Below are 26,385 nucleotides of genomic sequence, written 5' to 3'. Positions count from 1 at the left end.
TTTTGTGCATTCATGGCATTCCCTCTACTAACACAGATAAAAACAAAAAATCGCATCTAAAATAGTACAGTGGAAGCCGTTCTTCCGGTTAAGACTTAATGCTCTCCCTCACCCCCCCCCGCGTTGGAATTTCGAAAAATCCCTTCTTATTGTGCGTTGCCATGGCATTCCCGACTAAAACGCAGATAAAAACAAAAAATCGCATCTAAAATAGTAGAGTAGAAGCCGTTTTTCCGGTTAAGACTTAATCCTCTCCCTCTCCCCCCCGCGTCGGAATTTCGAAAAATCCTTTCTTAGTGTGCGTTTCCATGACGTACCCTAACTGTGTACCAAATTTCACTTCTTTAGGTTAAGCGGTTTGCTCTGGGCGATGATGAATCAGTGAATGAATGAATGAATGAGTCAGTCAGGACAAGCAATTTTATATATTTAGATAAGACAGTATAGTGTAAAGAAGTAACAATCATTTGCACCAAAATACATATGTTTCGGCCACAAGAAATTCCGCTAGTAGTTGAGCAATGGAAGTTGAACAATGTTCTCAACACCACTGAACTCCGCCAAGCATCTATGCATAATATTCCGACATAGTAAGATTCACCAGAAGTTGAAGGATTGTCTTCACGCTGCATCATTTATATTTACTGGAAGTTGAAGAAACTTTGTCCACACCACAATTATTTCAATAGAAGAAAACCACTGTAAATCACAGAAATTTCAACCACCAGCTACAAACCGATAAACACTGAGACGATCATACCTAGACGATCACATCACAATGGCGCACCAGAATAGAACACATAATATAATACACAAGTACACCACAAAGCATGTATTGATGTAGAGTTGATGCAGAAAACAGTCCAGTAGAAAAATGTAAGTTCCTTCCAGTTTCAGTAAAATCAAGCAATTACAATAAATGTAATAACGTGTATTACGTTCAAACACGAACTGTTGTAGCATGACAAAAATAGTTCCACCAGGTATTACCACAGAGAAACAGTGGCAGTGCGTCAAGTATATCTCCACCAGTAGAATCCACAAAATTACCCAGAGTGTCAGCACCAAAAAAAAAAAAAAAAAAATGTACACAAAGATGCCAAGTATACTACTGCACCAACTAAATTCCAGCAAACACAATAACCACCAATATGCTTAAAGTGTTACGACGTTAACACAGTGTGCAGTCCAATTAGTAGTATACATTCCCACTAGTCACAGTAAAGTCCAGAAGAAAGTGAAAAAGAATTTCTTCTTAAGTGACATTTGTTCTGTTGATGTGCAATTATGACCACAAAGTGCAAGATAGGGTTTGGGAAGTCTCGACATTCTCAAAGTCCCGGGACACGAGACAACCCACGATCAAAATCCCGGGACGTCCCGGGACTTCGAGACTTCTCAGAAAAAAATTAGAATCGAGTTCATTTTTGGCGAGATGTATCAATAAAAAAGCAACATTTATTGAACATAAAATCAAATTCTAACATTTATAACGTTAATTAAAGTCTAAACAGTTCGTATGTTTAACTCTTATAATCATAGATTCAGTTTTTGGCAGTAAAGTCAACTTAGTAATCATAATAATCATCGCCTAGTCTAAATAATATAATGAACTAGCAATCAGACATTTAAAAACATCAGAGTATTTACAGCTTTGTCTGACAATCTGTTTCTGATTTTTGTAATAATGCCTCCGGACAAGGAGAACACACTCGTTTTCAACAGGTGTCGGTTTTATAGTGTTTAAAGCTTTATAAAGTAGTTCCAAACTTTCAGTACGTTTTCCGGTTGCTTCAAATAACTGGAACTCATTTTTTAATGCTGCTCTTCATTTTTTTGCAGAAAGTTCGGGTAAATTTTCTTCGATTTTTTTAATTCCCTGTACCACTTGACTTTGAAACGACTCATCGGGTTCGTTGTGTACTGTAGAGCTACTGGTAATGGGTTCGGCGTCTATTATTTCCAAATCTGGAGTTTGAATACGAGGGATATTTTCAAAAAATCTATAATACAGATCTTCCGCAAAAGCAATAAGTGCAGTTTTATTCAAATTCGAAGTAAAATATCCGTATTTTGCGACTGTGAACTGTGGTGGCCAGTGTGCAAATATTTTAACAAACATTTAACAGAGTAAGGTTAAAAGTCACACGGCCTTTAAATTACCCCCACCTGTGTTGTTTATTTGTAAACAGGAGGGAGAACAAAGGAAGCGTCGCTGGGCTAACCTTTTGAAAATAAAATTATTACAATATAATTTCGATAAGCGTGTCTCGAGTCTTGACCCGAATGTCCCGAGACCCGAGACAGTTAAATTTAGAAAAAGTCCCGGGACTTCGAGACACGAGATGTCCCGGGACCCAAACCCTAGTGCAAGACCAAAAGTGAATAGCCAGGAAACTATCATAATCTACAATCCTCTGCAGTCGAATTTTAAACAAACCACAAGATCCCTAAGTTTAAGTGAGGAGATCGCCTCCAACCCCAGAAGATTTAAACAAGAATACGGAAAAGCAGCAAAGGATACGAACGAGGAATCAGATTAAGCCTTACCAAGTGTATACTATTAACAACGTGTGAATTATCTAGAAAAGGACATTAATAAATTGTTGTAACTCGAAAATACTTTTCAAATATTTGAACAAGTAAATTGTAAGTTTCCTTATCCGAAGTAAGATCGCTTGGTACTATATAATCCAGAGTCTTGCAAGAGTGAATGAATTTGTACATGTTGCCATTGCTTGTGCATATATCTATCTAGCTCTCTCCTTGTGCCGAAGAAAACGTTGGAAGAGGAGAGGTGTTTAATGAGTGGAGCTGATTTTCCTCTAAGAACTCCCTGAAGGTGGTTCCCCGTGGGTCTTCTCTTTTCGCAAACCATAAAGGGGATTTTGAGTTAAAGTCTCCGGCCAGAAGGACAGGGTCGTTAGCCAATGCCTGAATGGTGTCCCTAACCTCTTGCAGAGGTTCGAAGATGGGGACCGAGGGTGGAAAGTAAGTCAAGATGATGTAATAATTAAGGTTTCCATGCTGGATGTTTACCGTTGCATGATATTTGCTGCTTAAGTGAGGATGGAATTGGACCTGTAAGTTAGAGTTGAAGACCACGACAGCTGCCAGAGTAGGCCCATGATGATTTATCTCAAAGACCCTACTTTTCCCCAAGAGTGCAGTTTTATTTTTATATGTGTAGGGCTCTTGCAATACAGCAATATCAATGTTGAGGATGGTAACATCCCTAGAGAGTTGCGAGGCTGCCGCTTTGCTTTTTTGCAAGTTGGCTTGTAAAATATGAAGGTTGTGGGGGGGTGGGTGGTTGCATTCACAGTGTTATTTGCCGGACTAGAAGGAGTGATAGTGTTACTGTCCATAGTTCGTTTGCATGATAGCCATTGCTTTCATTTTTTGCAGGATGGGGCATTTCTGATCAAATGCATTGTGTACCATGTTTTCCCTTTTATTTCTATCTGATGTTTCGTAGGCTTCACTGCAGTTTATGCATTTGGGTGCTTCTCCCTTGTGCAGACAGTTAAGATATCTATGCTCCCCCCCACAGTGGTTACAGGTAACAAGTTGGTCACACTCCCTAGCATAGTGGCCGAAGCCGCAGCACCTATAACATGTTAAAATGAAGACAAAATCATCCACCCTAATATTGCTCCATGATAAGGCAACATATTTTTGAGAAATCATGATTTTCCTTAAGTCTGGTGTAACCGTTAGTATTATGTGTCTACACTTATCTTTGACGTTTCCCTTTTGTAGGAAAGTTGTTAATTTGCATTGTTCCATAAATTTTGTTTGAGTCATGTTTCCCCATATTTTATTCTGACCGTAAAGGGTAGGTAGGATGTCCTTGTCCCCAATATATTCCGGCACGTTGAGCAAGATTAATTTGGGTTGTCGTCCCTGTGAGAGTTTGGTATTTAATTTTTTGCAGAGTTCGGGAATTTCCTGAACCGGTTGCTGTAGCTTGGCCCCATCATTTGCCGAACCCACTCTAACGCATACTCCATTTCCTCTTATGTTGCGAATAGATTTGATGTTAACACTCAGTTTTTGTGGTTCTATCTTGGCTCTCAGTGTACTTGTTATCTCTTCCGATGCATGAACTATACCCTCTTCGCCCGGTTTGGGGTAGAGGAGAAGAGCCACTCCCCCTCCTGGGCCCTCCCTGTTTATTTTCCCGGTAATGGTCTTGGTAATTGTTTTGGTGGTCACACTTTGGTTGACATTTGTTTTAACAATATCAGCAAAGGTCTTTTGCATGCCAGTACTATTGGTTTGAGACTTCCTTCTGATCTCTTTAAGTATCCCGACTATTTGGTGGAAACACCCGTGTAGCTTCGTAACGCTGTCTCTTATCTTGGCCCTTTGTTGGGTGTTGGGCCCCGATCTAAGAGATGGGGGACAAAGCTCCATCACCCTATCTACCAGGGTTGCCGCTTCCTTAATAATGCGGCTTTCGATAGAAGGATCCGTTGCTGGGGGCAAAGAACTACCCAAGGATGACTCCTCCATAGGTCTAATAACCACTTGTGGAAGAGTACCCGAAGTGTCATCCATTAAAACTTGCGAACAAACGTGTAAAGTATAACTAATTCCTGGAGCCACTAAATCCGTTGAAACGACCGTTAGCAACGCTTAGACAGTTAACGGTCCGTAGCGTTTGCTATGGTAACGTAAGTCCGTTAAATAAAGGAATGCTTCAAAATTCGCTAAATTTTTAACTTGCTGTAGTTTAAAAAGTATTATGATTACAATACCCAATTTTTCATGAGAAGTTACTGAAGCAGTCCCCTTCCGAATGATGGCAATTAGGTTGACGGATAGAAAACCTGGGGTCTGATGGAGCCCGCCGAAACCCGACGATAAAAAGATAAAAATGGCGAATTAACGAAAACTACTGGTGTTAGGATCCCCAAAATTTCAGAATTACTCACAGTTAAAATATCCGAGAGGAATGAGTTGTATTGGTTTGAGCTCTTGGTTTTTTGTGCGTTTTTTGCAGAAATACAGATATTAACATTAGGATTTTTGTGGATTATGTTTTCGGAAGTCGAGAGGATCGATAATCAGTTAAGTGGAACATTCTAATTTTCGGACTTTTTGAATTACGGGCATTTACGTACTTTTTATGGATAATCGGATCTTGGAGTACCGATCAACCGGAACGGTTTACGGCATCTTGAGCGGACTGCTTACATAAGCCACGCTTAAAAATTTTGGGGTCCTTGGACCATTTGTGACTAAAATAACGGTCTACTTCCGGTTCTCTATGGAACGCGAATATCTCGCTTCCGGTATATTTCTATCCAATTTCTTCTGGGTGTTTGTTTAAGCACATTCTTAGCAATCTTTTCTAAAAATTTGATTACAATATCTTTAACAGTTTTTAAATAATGGCCATTCTAGTATTGAATTCTAAAATCAACAACGAGCATACTTCCGTTTCTAAGGCTAAGGCAATTGACCTTTGTCCATGGATACGCAGCATATCGGTTTAAAGTTGATATTCTAAGGCATATTATATATAAAAGTTTGGATAATTATATATTTTCTGAATCGAGACATTTTAAGGAATGCAATGGTTAATTATATATAGGATAATTATATATTTTCTGAATCGAGACATTTTAAGGAATGCAATGGTTAATTATATATAGGATAATTATATAAATATATTCATTTTCCTTTAATAATTTGTTATAAATATTACTATTAAGTTATTTAATATGGATATTAAAAAGAATACAATAGAAATATTTCATAAAAACGCATATGATATTATAGAGGAGATCAAAACATATGCCATAAATAATCCAAAGAGGAAATTTGGTACAGCCATACATATGCAATATATCATAGATCAATTCACTAGACTAATTAATTTAGCTGACGATGCTTTTAATAATTTTGAACTACCTGAAATACTAGAAAGAAAAATGACATCTTTAGCTAATAAAGATGACCTGATAAAAATAACTTATCCGGTAGAAGTTATCAACAATCAAACTCTTGTTTTGGAAAAACTAGAGAAAATTGAGGATACTACATCTAAACTAGATTTGATCGAGAACACCACTCAGGAACAAAAAGTGACTCTTGACAGACTGAATGATAGATTAAAAGTGATTGAAGAAAAAACTATCTCAATAACATCCCCTGAAGAAATAATAGATGCACAGACAGCCATACTAGAAAGATTAGATAAATTCGAGAGGCTGAATGAAAGACTAAAAGTGATTGAAGAAAAATCTATTCCAATAATAACAGTTGCTGAAAAATTAATTGAAGCACAGAACGTTACATTAGAAAGGCTAGATAAGCTTGATAAGTTAAATGAAAAAATAAACGTATTTGAAGAAAAATCTTTTCCAACATCCTCTGAGGAATTAATAGAAGTACAGAAAGCAGTACTAGAAAGATTAGATAAAATGGAAGTTAAAGAAAATCAACTTGCCACACAAATGCCATTATATAGCGAAATAGTAAAGAATGATAGCATTAAGAATTATAAGCGAGATACAGAAAAATTCTTACCTACTAAAGAGGTATTATTAGTTTACAATAGTGATAAAAATAATACTAATAGTGACGTGGTTCGAAAACTGATGCAAATGAAACTAAAACCTTCCAATATGCATATTGGCATTGAAAAATTACGCAAAGTCCGAGGAGGTGGAATAGCTGTTGAATTGGGAAACAAAAGAGATTTAAATTTACTGGAAAAAACTATAGAAGAACAAATTCTTGAATTGGTTACTCATCGACCAAAGAAGAAATGGCCCCATATAATTGTATATTCAATTCACTCAGATATAAGGAAAGAAGAGTTGCCGATATTAATATATCAACAAAACCAAATAATAAGTGATAATATCTCGGCTGAAGAATTTGCCAAGCAATTTAGAGTAAAGTTCACCACAGGAAAGAGGAATGCCACTTACAAGAACTGGATCTTTGTGGTTTCCCCATATGTAAGAAAATTGTTGTTAAGAATGGATAAAATTAACATTGAATGGTCACGTTGCAGGGTCAGTGACTTCTGTCCGATCCTGCAATGTTTCAAATGCTGTGGATATAACCACTCTACAAGAGAATGTACACAAACACATTATACCTGTAGTCACTGTGCTGGGGAACACCTATATAAAGATTGTCCAAATTTTGAATACGAACCTGTATGTTGTAACTGCCAACTTGATCATACTGGAAGTCATACTCATAACGCTCGTGATGGCATATGCCCTATGAATCAGCGCCTTAGGAAATTTATTATCTCCAGAACCGAATATGGCACAGACTGATTACAACAAGATTAGCATTTTACAGATAAATATCGGCAGAAGCATTACTTCTACCTCTATTTTAAGTGAGAAAATAAATAATTATGATATTGTTTTAGTCCAAGAGCCTTATTGCCATAAAAACACCCCGGCTTGTTTACCCACGTATTGTCCTGTGCTGATTGGTACCACCAACTATCCTTGGGCTGCCACCCTAATTCCTAACACCAATTTATCTATCATTTTACATCCAAACTATAGCTGTCAGAATATTATCACTATAGAAACTTTAATTAACAATAATAGAATTATAATAATTAACATCTACTTCCCTGGGGAAGTCGATTCAAATAACTTTATTAATAATTTACAAAATATTATCAACGCCTTCCAAGGTTCTTATTTCATTTTGGCTGGTGATTTTAACGCACATTCACCTACCTGGGGAGGTAATAAATTGGATAATCGTGGTGGATTGCTCGAGGACTTTTTTGGGCACAATGACTTTCAGATTATGAATAACCCTTTCTCTCCACCAACTTTTACCTCACATAGAGGTGAAAGTTGGATCGACGTTTCCGTCTGTAGCAAAAATCTATATAATAAAATTATTAATTGGAGAGTTCTAGATGACGATAGTCTGACTGAGCATTCTTACATCACTTTTGATATTCTTGGTTCAGAGGATGGACTCACTCCTGCATATGCACCTCGTTTAAAATATATAATAAATATAGCAGATTGGATTGCTATGAAAGATTATCTTGAAAATAATTTAGATTCTATTTATTCGGAGAATTCTTTTGAAGCTAGAAATCAAATTGATAAAAATATAAAAATTATTTCTATGGCTTGTGAACTTAATATCCCTAAAGGGACGTCTAGTAGAAGATCAGTACCTTGGTGGACACCTAAGTTAGAACAACTGCGTAAGACCACAAGAAAATTGAGAAAAATTTATCAGAGATGCAGAAATGATCTACTAAGAGAGCATCATAGGAATAATTATCTTAGCTGTCAAAGAACATACAAACTTGCAATTAAAGAAGAAAAAACATTAAGCTGGCGTACGTTTTGTACTAAAGCATCCAGCAACCCCTGGGGATTTCTGACAAAAATGTGTAGTAACAAACTACGAAAAGCAAAAATCATGACATACTCCACCAATGATACTGATAAACCAACCACTTTAATTCGAGAACTTACCAAAAAATTAGAGGTTTTTTGTCCTAGTGACAACCCTAAAGAAGACTCGAATTTTCAAAAAGACATTCGCCTAGATTCAGAGATTATTAACCACATTGAGGACGCGCCACATTTCACTGACAGAGAAATAAACCTGGCATTCTGTAATTTACACTCTGGTAAAGCCCCTGGACCAGATGACATTACTCCTGAACTTGCTAAAAAGTTATGGTTATTAATCCCTAACCACTTAATTAATCTATATAACACCTGTTTAACACATTCTATTTTCCCTCGGGCCTGGAAAATTGCTAGGATAGTACCGGTTCCAAAGCCTGGGTCACAAAATGATGTAAGACCAATTTCACTACTCCCTATACTTGGTAAAATACTAGAAAGATTAATAACGAATAGATTATCTTGGCATGTTGAAAGTAACAATTATCTAAGTGATGCACAATACGGATTTAGGCCTCAAAAATCTGCTGAAATGGCAATAGAAAGCATGGTTCAATCCGTTCAAACACTACTTGATAGCTACAAATACGTACTAGGGGTCAGCTTAGATATAACAAAAGCATTTGATAGTGCTTGGTGGCCCCTAGTTAAGTTTCAACTACGTAAGATCAACTGCCCAAGTAATATCCAAAGAATAATGCACGATTATCTACGCCAACGTGAAGCAATACTACAGTATGGTCAGCATGAGGTTCGCAAGACAATTACTAGAGGTTGTCCACAAGGTTCCGTATGTGGACCTCTTTTATGGAATATAACTTTTAATGCATTCCTGACTGAAAACTTTGGATATACGAAATGCTTCGCATATGCAGATGATGTCATGCTGTTGATTGGTGGCAAGTCCAGGACAGAATTAGAAAATAAAGGTAATGATATGCTACAGAACGTGTGTAACTGGGGAAACAAACATAAATTATCATTTAACCATATTAAAACTAAGGCAATTGTCTTTAATAAACCTGGAAAGCAAAACTTATATTTAAGGCTACCTTTATTAAAAATGAACAACAATACCATTCATGTTAATAAAACACTGAAATACCTGGGAGTTATTTTAGATTATAGATTAGGTTGGAATGACCACATAAAATATATAACAGATCGTGTTGGGCTGGTATTAAATTCGTTTTCACAAATAGCAAAGAGAGATTGGGGGCTCTCTGCTGGAGCTATGAACATTATATATGATGGTATATATATACCAATTATTACTTATGCTTGCGGTACTTGGGGCTGTTCCACAAGTAAAGTACATATTAGGAGGAAATTAATATCTTCACAAAGGCGTGCCCTAATGATGATCACTAGAGCATTCCGCACTACCAGTAATAAAAGTCTACAAGTTATTGCCCAAAAACCCCCAATAGATATTATAATCAGACAAAGGCAAAAACTACAACAAATTAAATGGGGAAATTGCATCAACCTTATCTCTGGCAGCCTAACTCCAAATGACGTGGAATGGTCTTTTCCCTTTAAAAACACAATTCAGTATGGCATACCATTAAGCCACTTACATGATAACAATCATTCAGTTAATATAAAAATATATACAGATGGGTCTCGCATAAATGACTGCGTGGGTTGCAGCTTTGTGGTCTATTATGACAACAGTGAAATTTTCCAACAGAAAATTCGTTTAAATAATTGCTGTACTGTTTTTCAAGCGGAGATGTACGCCATCAAAAATGCCATTACCTGGTCTGATAGTACATTCAATCATGCTCACATCAATATTTTGACTGACTCACTCTCTGCATATAACGTCATCTATGGAGATAATTTACATCATATGGCTGAGGAGATCAGGAATAATCATATGATCAGGTAGAAAGCCTGATCATATGATCAGGCTTTCTACCTCCACCTATGAAATCTCATGGGTTAAAGCCCACTGTGGAATATCAGGTAATGAAAGGGCTGATATTTTGGCCAAACAAGCAGCTGAAAATACAACATTGCCAATATTATATAATAAAATTAGTTTACAAACATTACGACGCCTCCTATGGAATGATTGTGTGCAGATATGGCAGGAGATCTGGAATGAAAACTGTAATCATATTACGTATGAATTTATTCCAGATATACGCAACTTACTTAATTTGAAATGGTATATCCCCAACTATTATACAACGCAAATGTTTAGCGGACATGGGAAATTTGCCAGCTATTTGCATAGGTTTACGAACAGATCTAATAATCATTGTCTTACTTGTTTAGTTGAGGATGGACCGAAACACTACTTTTTTGATTGCGTGATGTTGGAAAAAGAAAGATTTGAACTGAAACTGTTACTAGAAAAATATGGTGTCAATTGGCCCTGCAACTTATCGGACATTTGGATAAACAGGGAAATTTATAATGCTTTCTTTGAACTATCGAGAAAGACTTATTCTATAACACACCAAACCATCTATAATTAATTGTTAATTACATCTGTATGTCTGTATTCATTATTTGTGATATTATTGCGCATGTATACCCTGCTGCGCCCGTCTATAATTATACACTTATTACCACTCATTTGATTCTTATGGTTAATTAGTTATGTTTATTAACTATAAGTTAATTATGGTATTACTTATGGGCATTAACGCTCTAACCGTATTGAATAAGTATTAATAATCTCGTATTAAAATACTATAACTGTATTTATGGCGACACCTGAGACATTGGACATCTGAGACATTGATGGGACTACACAATGTCATTAGACTTTTTTTTACAAGTGTCGCTGTGCCTATACATGAGTTATTTTTCAACAACTTCATATTATTTTGTGAAGTTGGTGTGATTGTTCTGGTTTTGCTTTGAGCAGATAGGCTGAATCCTCTTCGCACATATGGGTACAACTGTATATTGTGATATTGCTAAGTAACTACAATGTTCATAGTAATTAAATACCCTTTTTATTGTATATATTAGAGATTCTTCAGGTACCTACGAATGTGAAGATGAGATAAGAATTTTGAGGTGCACTTATTTAGATATGAGAATATGTTTTGTGTCATCAATACGACCTCTACAAGTGACACTACGATGATCTTGGTGCTAAGTGCTCTTCATGATTCAGAAGACAAGTCAACTGTGGAAGAGTATCATATTATGCATTCTCTGTATTGTGTATATGGGTTAAAATCAATTAGAGTGCCTATTGTGCTATAAATCATATCTTCAGTGTCTTAGTGCTGTGTTTTCCATGTTTAACAAGACAAGTCAACTTCTGAAGGGTATCGTATTATGCATTCTGTGTATTGTGTATACGGGTTAAAATCAATTAGAGTGCCTATTGTGCTTCAAATTACATCTTCAACGTTTTAGTGCTGTGTTCTCCATGTTTAAGAAGACCAGTCAACTTCGATAGTGAATCTTATTGTGCATCCTCTTCAATATCCTCTAAATGACGCTCTGGCAAACTTTTCTGAACATTGTGTTCCAGTGACTTTCTGCATCTTTGGTGCTACTGGATTCAAGCAACTACTTGTTACAACTCCTTATTTATTTTATTTTATTTTCCTTATTTGTTTTTCTCTTTTGTTACCTTTAGATAATTATCATATATTTAACGTACATATACTTGTATCTACACATTGTATCTAATTATTGTTACTATGATCACACAAACAATTATCAAAATATTAACGTTATATATACACAATATTTCTGTAATATAAAATAGTATGTAAATAATCAATATAATGTTTTGTCTATTATTCTGGTGATGCTTACTGCGGTACCAGAATATGTATAAATGTATACCTTAATAAATATTGATGATGATGATGATGAGTTAAAATATCCACAAGGTCCAGTGAAAATTTCCGGTAAAACGATCTCTACTGTCCGGTTATTCGGTTCCGAAAATCCCAAATTTCAAACGTCCGTTACCTCCGAAATTCTTGGCTTACGTTTACAATTTTGGTATCATCTTGGTCCTTGCGAAATCCCGAATCGATCGATATAACAAACTTCACTATATCAGTTAAATCCCAGGAGAAACTGCGCGAAATCCAGGAGCCCAAATTAGCACATCCACACAGCTATCCCGACTCACCATGATGTGTTACAATATTACTAAGAAATACTGTATAATACAGTATTAAATTTGATTTATTTTAATATGTAAATACTGTAACTCTAAAACATTTGTTAATTGTAAATTGCTTAGGTCCAAATGCCCTCATTGACAGATGATCTCTCTTTTCTTTACAACCAGTAGCCATGTGGGGGCAGATTACATGATGGTTCAAAAGCTAACGACCAGTATTTTCCCATACCTGGGCTGTGGTTTTACAAAGGGTTTACAGATTGATACTTGAAATTGAACCTAAATTCAAACTCAACTTGGATGGTGTTTTTATGATTGATTGTCCTTACATATTACAAAAAATTTGTTACTTAGAAATTTAACTTTGTTATTTAGATGCAATTTAACATATATTTTTGGCTGAAAGAGCCAAAAATATATGTTAAATTGCATCTAAATTGCAGTGTACAATGCAAAAATTCATTATACAGAGGAATTTGCTATATTGAAATTTGTAATATGGAAGTTTGACTAAGTGCATAGATATACATTGTGGGACCTCACATGCATAGGCATTAAAAATAAAAAAATTAATAATTACAAATTAGGTTTGAAGGAAAGGTAAATATAAAATATGATGATAAAATAAACAATAACAGAAAATTAAGAAAAAAAGATCTTTATTAAATCTGATCTTTACAGGAGTAAGGTGTACTCTGATCCCCATGTTTGTGAATAATCAGGACCAAGTAATTTTTCATTAACATTGAATTCTTGAACTTTGTGTTCCATTTTCAATGTTAAATTTGTAATTTGTTCCAAAACATTGTACTATTGTTGTTTTTTAAAAACATTCCAGAAAAATGAATGGTTTTATTAAACAAATATACTATGCAGTGGTTTATAGTGCTACAAAAATCATTTCATTTTAGCCAAACCCAAAAATAAAGTAAACAATAACATAATTTATGACAGACACCATACAAATAAGTGAGTGCAGTGCTCTTATAGCATTGCTCAAACATCCAGTTTGTGCAGGCATCCTCCAGTTTACAGTAATATGTGCAGTATGTTTCTATAGTCAATGATTGACTAAACAATGAGAGAACATTTCTAAATAGACCACTGAATTTTTTTTGAGGCACATAACATCAGTATTGGTTCACTGTTGACCTCAATGGCCTGAACGAGACTGGTAAGTGTTTAACAAGTGGCTTCCATAAAGCAAGTTAAATTTGCTGTAGGAACTCGATTGACTCTTGCTATGGATTCTGTTTTAGTGGACAGATTAATGAAAATTTGTATATTGTAAAATATATAATTGCAAAATTATGCAAGTGTTTCTTTTTTGTACAAAATGTGATGTCAAATCATTCAATGGAGAACTCACCAATGATATAAATGTTATAACAATAAATCACACACACCTGATTTGTTTTTGCCGAGTTATTTTTGTTTATTCCAAACATTTTCGGCCAATTCTTATAGGCCATCCTCAGGTTTTAACAGTTTTCGTTGCATTGGAATCATTCGTTCGAAATTCGTTTGAATTTGAACTTATTACAACTTTTGTGTATAAATAAATAGTTAAGAGTAATATCAAAAAACTTGTAACTTGACAATAACATGAACAATGTAAATTAAAATAAATATATGATAAAATGTAATCTAAAATCGCGTTTCAATTTAACAATGAAAATAAAAGAAAAAGTAAAAGAAAAATTATAACTTTGAGTTTGAAATACTAAAAACTCCAGATCATGAAAATGTTTATGGATTATTAAAACCCATATTTTTCTCAATTTTATATTTCCAAGCTGTTGGTAATGCTTTTGCATCTTTTGCATTTAGGCATCTGTCCCTCATCTTACTTCTGTAAATCTCTATTTTCTCCATTTCCATTGCGATGGAAGGTGAGTGTCCCGTCCTAACAATGCCCGATTTATTGTTATAATTAGATAGCATTGCTGAGAAGGTAGATAGATATAAATGTTAATTTGGAAATGTATAGGTAATTTCCCATTTGCTGAAAGGTCAAAACCTTTTGTGAAATTGAAATTTTGATGCATAAATTTCTGATCACAAATGATTGAATTCCTGAACACTGATGTCCACGAATATTGAGGATGTAGAATAGTTTGGTGTTTATTTTAATAAAATATAGTTATAAAAAGATTTTACATATAATATAGCAATATAAATAAAGAAGGGATAGAGATTAAGAAGCAATAAGAAACTGTTACAAAAAATATTGTGAAACTGCTTCCTATGGAAATAGTGAAGAAAATTTGTGGATTATTTTTACTATTTAAATAGGGTAAATTTAATTTTTAGATATATCTATTAGAGTTAGATATCTCATATGCTTAACATATAAAATTCTGAAACCTACAAATTGAAAATATTGATTATAAGTGATTAAACTGTTCAGTACCTTTGATATACTTCTAGGAATAAAATAGTTGCCCACCAGTGGATGAATGGATAAAATCACTTAACAGTGGTAGTTGGTTGTGGATTTGTCTCATTAATGGGTTGACTATATGGAGATTTTAGATTTTCTTCAAATTCATGCATAAATAGGTGCCAGTTTTCTATAGAAAGTCCTCCCAGGCGGTGTCCCTCCTCAGCAGATTTCCCATATGTTGCATTGTCAAAAACAAATAAATCAAACCAATATTTACATACAGAAACATCACCAAATGATCGCCTAATATTTACATAGTTAATATATTACTAAAACTTTGATATTCAATTTTCATTAAAAATTTATATATCTATAACAGTTTAAAAAAAGTAAATACATGCAAAATACTACATACTATCAATATTTTGACAGATTTATGAACATTAAAGTGAAACATATCTTAATATGAAATACTATATTTTTTTAAAAAAATTTAAGGTTAAAAATATTAGTTGATTCTCAATAATTTGAAGTAGAAAGAATGAAGAATTTTTGAGTTTAACAAAATTGAAATTTCAAAAATTATCATTACTTTAATGAGAGATATTTCAATCAAACAATAGATTTAAATAAGCTATATTTTTATTTCTTACATTTGTACATATACAAAATAATAATTATACTATTAGTGAGAGGTTTATTATCACAATGATCTTCTGTTTCTGCCTGACAATGCTTGAGATGAGCTTGATTTCTTGAAAATATCTTGTTTCATATGTAACATATCAACTTGTGAGCACTATGTTGGCCTCTTTATTCCTAGACTTATTACACAGTCACTGGACACAAGATCAGCCTTAGAAAATCAGTTTATTTTCCCTAAGGCTACTCTTGTTTCCAGTGACTGTGTAATAAGTCTAGGAATAAAGAGGCCAACATAGTGCTCACAAGTATATACCAAAGCTAGACAAGAAGCATATTATAGAACAAGGGTGGGCAACCTTTTTTATAACATGGGCCAGAATAAATTTTACGTTTTTTCCACGGGCCATAGTAGTTAATTGACACCTTTTGACCTGTAAATTTTTAGTCTGCAAATATGAAATAAATAAATAAAAAGAAATTAATTACTACAGTTGACCCCCTATAACACTGTTGATTATTCCGTTTTATATGAATTCCATGTTGTATGAGTCACTTAGATTTTACAAATGCGTGTGCCGGGCTGTGAACGGCTCACCTATTTGTAAAATCTAAGTGACTTTAAACACAATAAAAACAGCACTATGTAGTTGGATATGACAGACATTACATTTTCTAATTGCATAGCTTTTGCACATAGATTTTCTTGATGGATGATGTGATGAGATATAAATAATTTAGAAAAATTCTGTTTTCCCATTTTTTGTTTGAATAAGGAAATGACTCTCTTATTCTTTCCTGTCATTGCTGCCGCAACACTTCAGAAAATAATATTCAATTTAAACTAGACGAATTACATCGAAAAATATTTATTTATAATTTCTTCTAAACATCTCGCGGGCCGGATAGAAACTTTTCGGGGGCTGTAGCTGGCCTGTGGGCCGGGGGTTGCCCACCGTTGTTATAGAACATATCAACTGTAAAGCCTTTCCAAAAATTTTAAAAAGAGCATTATCAGTAAAACTTGATTAGCTAATTGTTTGTTACATTAAGTATGAAGTGCCTTTTTAAACTTTTTGTATATTTGTGTTGTGGCTTCAGAAATGCTAACAAGTCAAGTAACTTTGCTTCAAGTGTACATAATGTTTGATTTTATTACAAGTTTGTCTTAATGTTTCATAAAAATGCAACAAAATATAGAATATTAGGCTTTGAAATAAATTCACTAGAATCCTAGATTTAGCTATCAAAACATGCTCAAAATTATTTTAATTTAGAGAGAAAATGCATTGATGTTATGGATGTTATATGAGAACAAAAGTTAAATTTTAGCTTAGAGATTCAAGTTAACTAAGTTTAATCTATTGAAAGTAAACTGTGTGTGTTTAAAGAATTTTTTAATGATTAATAATTATCCTATTTTATTTAGTTATAATTACTAATAATACAGCTGATCAGATTATTCAATAAGCAAAAAAAAATAATATAAAATTTTTAAAATTTTTTTAGTACAAATGAATACAGATTATGTGCTTGGCTTGCTCAGCAGGAAGATCAACATAAAATTGTATTGTATCAATGTGACTTGGAGTTCACACCATGGACACAACGATGTATTCGTCAAGCTGACTGTATTCTTATAGTAGCATTAGCTAATCAAGAACCTACTGTTGGAGAAGTAAGTAAAAGAAAGTCCTCAATTATCATCCATTAGTTCTGCTTTTAGGTTAATTCTATAATAATGTATTAGTAACTAATTACCAGTATCCCTTGTACTGTACGACACAATACAGTAGAATCCCACTTAATGCAGGGGATATGTTACTAGATGTCAAAGCGCTAAATGAAACAGTGTTAAACGAGGTCATTTTAACAGAGTAAATAGGAAAAAGGGAACACGTAACCAAAAATAAACAGATTTTACTTTAATTTTAAGTTATATCATTATGCAAATTAATATTAAAAAAATGTTAAATACACACAAACATGTAAACTTTGTTTTTTGTGATGGTCTTGGATCTTCTGAAATTTTTTTTTCAATGAAATTGTCTAGTTTCATTTTTTGCGGTTTTTTTTTCTTTCCTTAAGCAAATGTCGGTAGCAGGAAATTGCAATCAAAATGTCTCGTCTTGCTTTTGCGCTCCTATCAAAATCTGGATCATTTGCTACAATTTGATTAATGATTTCGGTTACCATTACCAAACTTTTGCTAAGGAAATCTGTAGAGAAATTCTTTGGGTTCTTCATTTTCAGAATCTCTATTCTTTGGTTCTACATGAATTCCTTGTTCTTGAAGATTGACATTGGTTAGACTCTTGCCAGAAACCTGCAGTAACTCTTCAATATCCTACTCATTTACATCTCCTAGTCCTGCTGGAAGAAGTTTGATTAGGTTGACAATTTGGTCAATCTAATCAAACTTCTTCCACATGCTGTTCATGCATTTATCAGTTAATTCTTGCCAATGAAGTTGATATTGCTCATGGCATCCATGATGATATATTTTTTTCCAAAATTGCACCAAACAAACAGATTTAAGGAAAGTACAGCGCTACAACGAATTGCTATCATTTGCTGATTGGTTTGTGTTCAGGAATAATTGTATTATATATGAATCAATGAAATGTTGCAATAATTTGAATCAGTGTACATTTTTTTAGGCTTTAAGCAGACCATGTTGTATTGAATCAGTGTTAATTGGGGTCTTACTGTACTTCTACAACACTGTTTCGCTCTAACATGGCCTTGAAAATTGGGGATCTCCTCCATATAACATGACTTCTGGTTTCTCTGTAATAGAGGAGAAGGTGGTATTATGGAACCCCTCCATTTCATACTGATAATAGATTCAAACCTTAGCAAATTGTGGCTGTACTGCACTAGACAGCCATCCATAGCAAGGGGAGAATACCTCCCATTTCAGTTTTGCGGTTGAGCTCAGTGAAACAAGACATTTGTGTTTTTTGCAATTCCAAAATTTTGAATCATAAGGAATTTAATTATTTCTAAAATATAAATCATGTAGTTGTAGGTCACTGGTGCATGTGTCCCATTCTAGAGGACTAGGGGTACATGCTAATCTGTCTAATGTTTAAATTTTTAGCATTTGGTGTCGACAGGAATTAAGTTAACCCAAGATGGAAATGAGTGAAATACGGTCCCCATCGGTGCTTTTAATTTGGAATCCAACTCCTCTGGAAACCTGACTCCTCTGAACTTTCTCTTTGCAAGCAGACATTTGTCCAGAGCAATTTGTGAAAAAGACACTAGGTAAAAAGCCAATTCTTCCTGAGAATATTGAAAAAGAGCTGCTGGAATATATATTGTTGACGGAGGTCATATTTTTCTATTATAAAAGCATTTTTTTGATAAAATACATTGGAGTAAATGATTTTTTAATTATTTAACTTGCTTTGTACTTTCCTATTTGTTTTTGGATACATTAAAGCATTTTTTGAAAACATACAGTAAGGTTTCATATTACCACCTGGCTTCCCTAAGGCTACTTTCTGACTTTTCGTACAGAAGCCTTCAAAAACCATTTTTATAGTTATACTAGCAAAAAATCCAATTAGGAATGTTTAGTTTAATAGTTACGATACTTTTGGCACAAAAAGTGTGGGTGTAGTTATGATACCTTGTTTACAATTCACTATAATGAAAATGGGGTTCCATAATACCACCTTCTCTTCTACTGTTTTGGAAATACTCTGCACAAAATTTCACAATTTTTAAATGTACACTTATTATTTGATTTTTTTTTTTTTATTCAAGTAAGCATGTGTTTTGACTCAAATTTGTCCATGGATTTTAGAATGTTGAAATTTCAAATTACAGTAAAATCACTCTAACTTGAAGCTCCAAGGGGCAGGAAAAAACTGAGTTTCAGACAAGTCAATTTAGAGAACGACAGAGTAAAAAATGCCAATTGTGAATAGATTTGTAGTTTTTACCTTTCTTGCATTATATAAAGAATCTTTGAGGTTTTTCTTTTTTGTTTTAAACAGCCTGTGTAATGCCTTTCAGCAAAATGTCCAATGTAACTAGTGGAATTGAACAGTTTTGCAGGTACATCTTGTTGAGATAAAGCAAGAGGACCTCGTGCTTTGGACTCATGTTGTTTGAAAATTGATGTTGGAGAATAGATAAAACTAATTGTCTGAAAATTTCATAAAAATCTGATTATTAGAATCATTTGGATAGATTAAATACTAAAATCAAGTCAGGAAAGTTGAAAGTAACATAAATCAGTGTTGGGGGATTCAAGTCTGGGGGTAACTTCAACTTGAAGAAAATTCGAGTTAATAAATAAAAGTTGGAGATGTTAAATCCTTATGCTATTGCTATTTCATTGAGGCCTATCAAGTGCTTTGTTTTCTTCAAGTTACAGATGTTTGAGTTAGAGAAGTTTTACTGTATTTTGTGCTTTTTGTCAGATTTACTTTAATGAAAAATAATATTGCAATTTTTTTTTTCCTTGTCCTAACTTTCCTATCAACCAATTGTCATCATCATTGTCTTCAGACTTTAGCCTTTAAGACTGCCACAGTGTTTTTTTTTTTATAGATTAATGTTCATATTTAGTAATGTTTAAATAAACATTTTTAGGTAAGTGTTGTTAACTTTTTTTAACTGTGGGTAAACAATCATTTGTAAAATAACAAACAAAATATGGCAATATCCATGTACTTGAACAATTTGGTATTCAAACACAAATTCTGGAAAAAAGTTTAGTACTTGACTGAACAAACACGACCTGCTAGAACAAATTTTCCATTAACATATTTTTTCTTCATCCATAAAAAATTTTTTATGATAAAAATAAAAAATATGAAAACATTGCTGATACTTCTGATCAATATCAACAAAAAAGCTGAGATGACGAAGATACTTTGTAAAAAGAAAATGTCCTTGTTTAACTAAAATATTAACATGTAATACATATTTTTAATTGTAATTGTTAGTTAATTATCGATTGCTTTCATAAGCATATTTCTTTTAATAGAAAAAGTATACTCTTGTTAACTTCTGGAATGTAACCCTATGTTTTGCATTAGTTCTTTGTTTCATATAGCATGGATCTGCATAACATGGCACTTTTTCAGAATCTAACTACCATGCTATATAAGGAATACCTGTATATTTATTCTTAGAACTGGATTATAATTGACAATATATCTTTATATCTATACAGATCATAAAACAAAAATAAATTTATTGAATTTAATCTTGTGAAACAAATATTTAATTTTAAAATGTTTGATATATGTAATTAATGATATATGTTTAGAAGTGGATAATAATTTAACAATGCAATAAAACTGGCATCACATTTCATTTCCATTTATTAAATTAAAAAAAAAATTTTGTTTTTAATAGCTTGAAAAACAACTTGAACATATGAGCATCAAGACTCAAAAGGAACTGATTCTTTTACACCGTGATGATGGATTAAAACCTAGAAATACTGTTCAGTGGCTAAATATGCGCAGTTGGTGTTCCTCGCATCATCATATTCGTTGTCCAAAACGAATGTTTGCCAAAAAATCTCATACTAAGATGGTAATTTTTACAATCCATTCATCATATTCATATCTGTTTAATAAATAATAACTTTTCAAATAAAATAATAATAGAATTCTTATTATTAAAAATTATTTTTATATAGATATTATAATTTAACTGAAATATACAGTAGAGCGTTGATTATCCAAATTAATTGGGGATTGTTCAGAAAATTGATTTTTCAGATAACTGATTATGTATGAAAAATACATTATTAATATAGTATATTAGTGTATCCCGTGTTTAAATTTTTCTCCGTTGCGTGTTGCTTTGCGTTGAATTTTTGTTTATGTTAAGCCTAACGAAAATTTTTATAATAATAATCATGGCTATTGTATCGTTAAAAATTATTTCTTTATTTTGTACAAGCAAAATAAATATATTGAAAAATATAAAAACAAAAAAAATTATACTTTAGAAGTTAATTTAGTATCAAAAACGTTTGTTTTAGTATGACAGTCTGACTGGAACGCTTTCAGTTAACTGATGTTTCGGTTGATTGATATTCGGATAATGGATGCCTCTATTGTATTAAGATATAATTTCATTAATCATTTTCTTTTAAAACCATTCTGAAATTTGATTTTGATATATAGTACTTATACTTTGGTTTGTATTTATACTTAATTCTGACAAATAATACAAATTAAATGTTTTTATGATGTGTTTAAGTTTGTTGAAGAATAATGTTCATCTTTAATAATAATAGAATATTTAAATAATGTGTTGCATTTCAATTAGCAATCTATCTTTTCATTAAAAAACTACTCATATGAAGATACATTAAGAAGTATAAGGACTAACACTGAAAGTATCTTTTAGGACTTTCTTTAATGCAATTAAATTTAATTTTACCTTTTTACAAATATCGGGAATTTGCTTAACTTTAGTTTTCAATTTTCATATACTAGATTATAAAATAAGATTTATTTCTTATTTATGTAATGAATTAAGTTTAAAAAATTAGTATTGGCTTGTCTATCACTGGATGAATAGTAGTTAACATATTCAATTATCTAAATTATAGTAATATAATTCAAAATATTTAATATATAAAATACAGTTTAATTATTTGATATTTTTTAAATTTATATATAAAATCTAATTTCCTTTTCTTTAAATAGATGGACCAATACAAAAAGATATTTAAAACCCAACCAAATATACATTCTGATTTCTCTCGGCTTTCGAGATTTTTGACCGGCACTACTTATGGATTGGTACTAGGTGGTGGTGGTGCTAGGTATGATCTCATTTAAATTTAAAATTAATTCAATTTATATGTAATTAAGACAATATTAAAATTTTTAGAGGAGCAGCACATGTAGGAATGATAAAAGCTATTTTAGAGGCTGGAATTCCTATAGATATGGTGGGTGGAGTTAGCATTGGTGCTTTTATTGGAGCATTATGGTGTGCAGAGAAAGATATCACAACAGTTACCCAAAAAGCAAGAGAGTGGGCATTGGTATGTACATTCATTTATTATAATAATGTAATTAAGATATTTGGAGGAAGTTTCAATCAAATTATTACCATTTTATCTTATACGTGTATAAACACATTTTAATACAATAAAGTATGATACCTTCATTCAATGACTGTGTTTTACATTCATAATTATTTTGCTATGGAAAATTGTGATATCACGGATGTCAAGTAATTGTTCTGATGTCAAAAGTTGTAATAGTGGTATCAAGAATTTTTATTATATACAGTTTTGGTATCAGTGCCAATGTCATTTTTGAAATATTCTTATATATTGTTTAAACACACTATATAAGAATTGCATTATTATGCAATATGCAATACTCCAGTGTTTCTCAAACTCCACCAGACCCCCTTAATAAAGAAAAGATTTTGCAGACCCCATAGAGTAGAATTAAATTAATATTAAAAACAAACAGTTTTAAAATATATATGATGCAATCTATGACAAGATACCTTAAGGTGGAAAAGTAAATTTCACTGTACAGCAAAAAGGTCCCATCCACTTCTCCATACATGATTTTCTATGTAACTGTTAACAAAATTAATATATCTTCAGTGCTTTTTGGAATGAAAACGGTACAAGGGACTTTGACTTGCCCTGTATGCTGCATATGATGATGAATGAGATCTGTGTTTGGTGAAATGATTAGCAAAAACTGAAAATCTTAGCATACATTTGTTGAAATAAAAATGTTTTAATTAATGAAATTTTATTAGAATGATTATATTCCATGAGTTTAAGAAGTTAAAATAATAAAAAAAAAATAAAATAAGAAGTTAAAATTAATAAAAAAAAAATTTTTTTTCCTACAGAAAAAGACTTCATATTGGTATCAATTGTTAGACTGTACATTCCCTACAACCTCATATCTAACAGGTAATTTGAAAAATTTTTAATGCTTATATATATTTTATGAAATTAATGAAATTATGAATCAGTGTCCTTTTTANTGTCCCACTAAAAGCTTGTTACATTAAAATATTGATTTTATAAAAATAATATATAATACTTTAATAGTAACATTATATGTATTTACTGTTCTTTTATTTTATAAATTTATTTGTGACTAGTTAAAATACAAGATTTAACCTTCATGATTAATTAAGAATATTCATCAGTTCAGTTTGCTAATCAGATCTTTAATAAACTACATAAAAAATATTTTGAAAAAGTTTAAATTTTGTAATATACTAAGTTTTTAAAATTATCTATTTGTGACACACTGCTGCTACATTTTTTATTCAATAAAAACCTAATAAGAATACTTAAATAGAAAATTCTATTTTAAAAAGAAAATTTTCCTATTTCTCTGTTTCTATTAAACAATTCATTCCTGTTCTGTCAAATTATTAATTGTAGGAAAGATCATATTCAATTTATAAATTGATTAATTTATATTTTATATATATAATGTGTCTCTTGAATTTATAATTTAATTATGAATTTGAGTGCTCTACATTCCGTAAATCAACTTAAAAAAAATCTTTACTTTTTTATATATTCTAAAAATCAATAAAGATTAAATATATATTTAAGTTTTCCTCAGTATAACTATAAAAATTTATTTTGTTTCTATGATTGTATTAATTTAACTGTTGTTCATAATATGAATTTATGATCTGTAACTGCAAAGATATTTAAGAGAAATAATACAGATAATCTTTTATTCAAGTAATTTGGATGCAAAATTTGTTTTATAGAAAGTTTTGTAATTTTCTTTCTCAAAGATTTTGTGACTTCACTATTTCAAAAATTAGATTTAATATACCTGTACAGTACATAACTAATAATATCAATAATCTCTAATTATTTATATTGAAACCAAGTTTGAAAATGGATAAAAAAATGTTCATTAAATTATCACCCTATAGATCAAATAAGTTATAAATCTTATTTAAACATATTATTGCTGGTGAATTCATTATTATATTGGAATTTATAATTATTTGTTTTTCATAAACTAAATGCACTTTTGCTGATTTTTTTTTTTTTTTAAATTTTATTTCTGTTTCTTTTGAAAATTTTTATCAATTGAAATGAGACATTATTGGGGAATATCGTTGTGTCGATTACATACAAAATTGAAACATTATTCAGATAATTGAATTAACAAGAACTGTTTTTGCATATATAATTATGTAAAACTTATTCAAGAAATTTGCAAATATAAAATTATTTCAATATAGGGAAATGTTAGTTTTAAGTGGATGAAAACTATTATGTAATGGAAAAATGAAAAATTTATAAAAATTTACAAGAATTTACTAATGAACTAATTAATGTTTAATAATACCACATTTTTGGGGAATTCAGTGAATGAATTTCAATATTTTTTTTTCATAATTAAGTGATGTAAACTATTAATGCACACACTATAAAATATCATAACTTATTCATTTCTAAAACAAGGCTTCCAAAGATTTTGGACCCTTTTTTCATGAGTCTTCAGTCCTGGTTTCTTTGAACATAAAAAATTCATTATATGAAAGATTCAATCCATTAAAACACTATTATAAAAAAATTTAAAGTTTTTATCTTTNATATGTAATATAGCTTAAAATTTTTTCAAATACTACATAGAATTTCTTACTGTTAAATGTTTTTTATAAAAAAAAATTTCTCTTTGATATATTCATGAAACAATGAAAATACTCAAACAACAAATCAGCTTTCATTCTAAAATAAATTTTAAAAATGAACATAAATGTTTATAATATGCCTAAAATGTGCATATAGGAGGGTCCATACATCCCAATTTAGGCAGAACACTCCCACATTTGAGCTTCATATCTTGCTGTCCTCCAAGTTTTTGTGGGATACACAAATGTCCTGCTTTAGGAGCAAGTTGTAATGAGTGTCAAAAACTTTCATGGGGAACAGCCTGCTGGATGACACTAAATCTATTGCATAGGATGCATTGACAGGCAGTTGAACAGTTTGGTGCAAGATGGAATTAGTCTTGCACATGTATATAACTATAAGTCTGATTGACTTATAGGCCAATACAATATCCGAATGTAGCTTGAATATTACCATTGAAGTTGCCATCTGATGGCTTCTTCTGTCTTCTGGGACTAATGTACTTACTGAAAGGCTTTCATGTGAATACTATATGGACAAGCAAGAAAACTGATTGTTGCAATATTGAAGACTATGCTTCTGGCAAAATGTAATGTTGATGCCTCCAGTACTGAGAACTTTCCAAGAAATTGATTGGGCATTCACACAGCATGCAGATCATATGTGAAAAATTCACTCATTGGTGAAATATTGTGCAAGAAATGTACTTCCAGAAGAAGCTGCAGTTCTGAGCATATCAGCTGTTACGTAGCAGTTGGATTGAAGTGAGTCATGAGACAATTTGAATTTACAATTGTCACAATTTAGTTTTTGTTCTATTCTAGTATCCAGCTCTAGTTTCCACACTGGTTATTGTCAGTATAAACTTGCAAGTAACAGTGTTACTAGTATAGGAAGTTTAAAAATTAAATAAAGATTTAAGCAGCTACTGATCTGAAAAGAAGGAACTTGTCATTTTTCTTTTTTCCATTTTTATTTCTTGCATGGTTATGTATCTCTAGTTGACTTGCTGTTAATGTAGACAGTAAGGTAGGTGCAAAGCAAGCTGGGTAAAGCCATTGAGGAGTGAACATGGAGTCATATAAATATCCATACTTGGCAAAACATAAGTGTCCTGCTTTGGCTCACAAAAAGTATGTCTACTTTGTATATGTGTTTTCCCCCCTCTTTCTGCAAT

General features: G+C 32.0%; 1 protein-coding gene across 1 annotated transcript; it reads left to right on the top strand.

The window, feature by feature from the left end:
* Nucleotides 1-11,534: 11,534 nt before the first annotated feature.
* On the top strand, nt 11,535-26,121 carry LOC111624363 (neuropathy target esterase-like). Its single transcript, XM_023367190.1, has 7 exons — nt 11,535-11,590; nt 17,081-17,249; nt 20,951-21,133; nt 22,261-22,379; nt 22,448-22,604; nt 23,441-23,504; nt 26,033-26,121. The coding sequence occupies exons 1-7, from the start codon at nt 11,535-11,537 to the stop codon at nt 26,119-26,121; spliced, it is 837 nt and encodes a 278-aa protein (XP_023222958.1).
* The last annotated feature ends 264 nt before the right edge of the window (nt 26,122-26,385 follow it).

Source organism: Centruroides sculpturatus, unplaced genomic scaffold, assembly GCF_000671375.1.
Source record: "Centruroides sculpturatus isolate CEXI.00-Female unplaced genomic scaffold, Cexi_2.0 scaffold9, whole genome shotgun sequence".
Taxonomy (NCBI): Eukaryota; Metazoa; Arthropoda; class Arachnida; order Scorpiones; family Buthidae; genus Centruroides; species Centruroides sculpturatus.
The sequence above is the reverse complement of the archived record's forward strand: the minus strand, read 5'-3'. Positions and strand labels throughout refer to the sequence as shown.

Bases quoted from the DNA above. Each gene is read 5' to 3' on its own strand.
- LOC111624363 (XM_023367190.1), top strand. From the start codon at position 11,535: ATGATCTTGGTGCTAAGTGCTCTTCATGATTCAGAAGACAAGTCAACT. The intron at 21,134-22,260 runs GTAATTTTTACA...TTCTTTAAATAG, and splicing joins AAAAATCTCATACTAAGATG to ATGGACCAATACAAAAAGAT. The intron at 22,380-22,447 runs GTATGATCTCAT...TAAAATTTTTAG, and splicing joins CTAGGTGGTGGTGGTGCTAG to AGGAGCAGCACATGTAGGAA.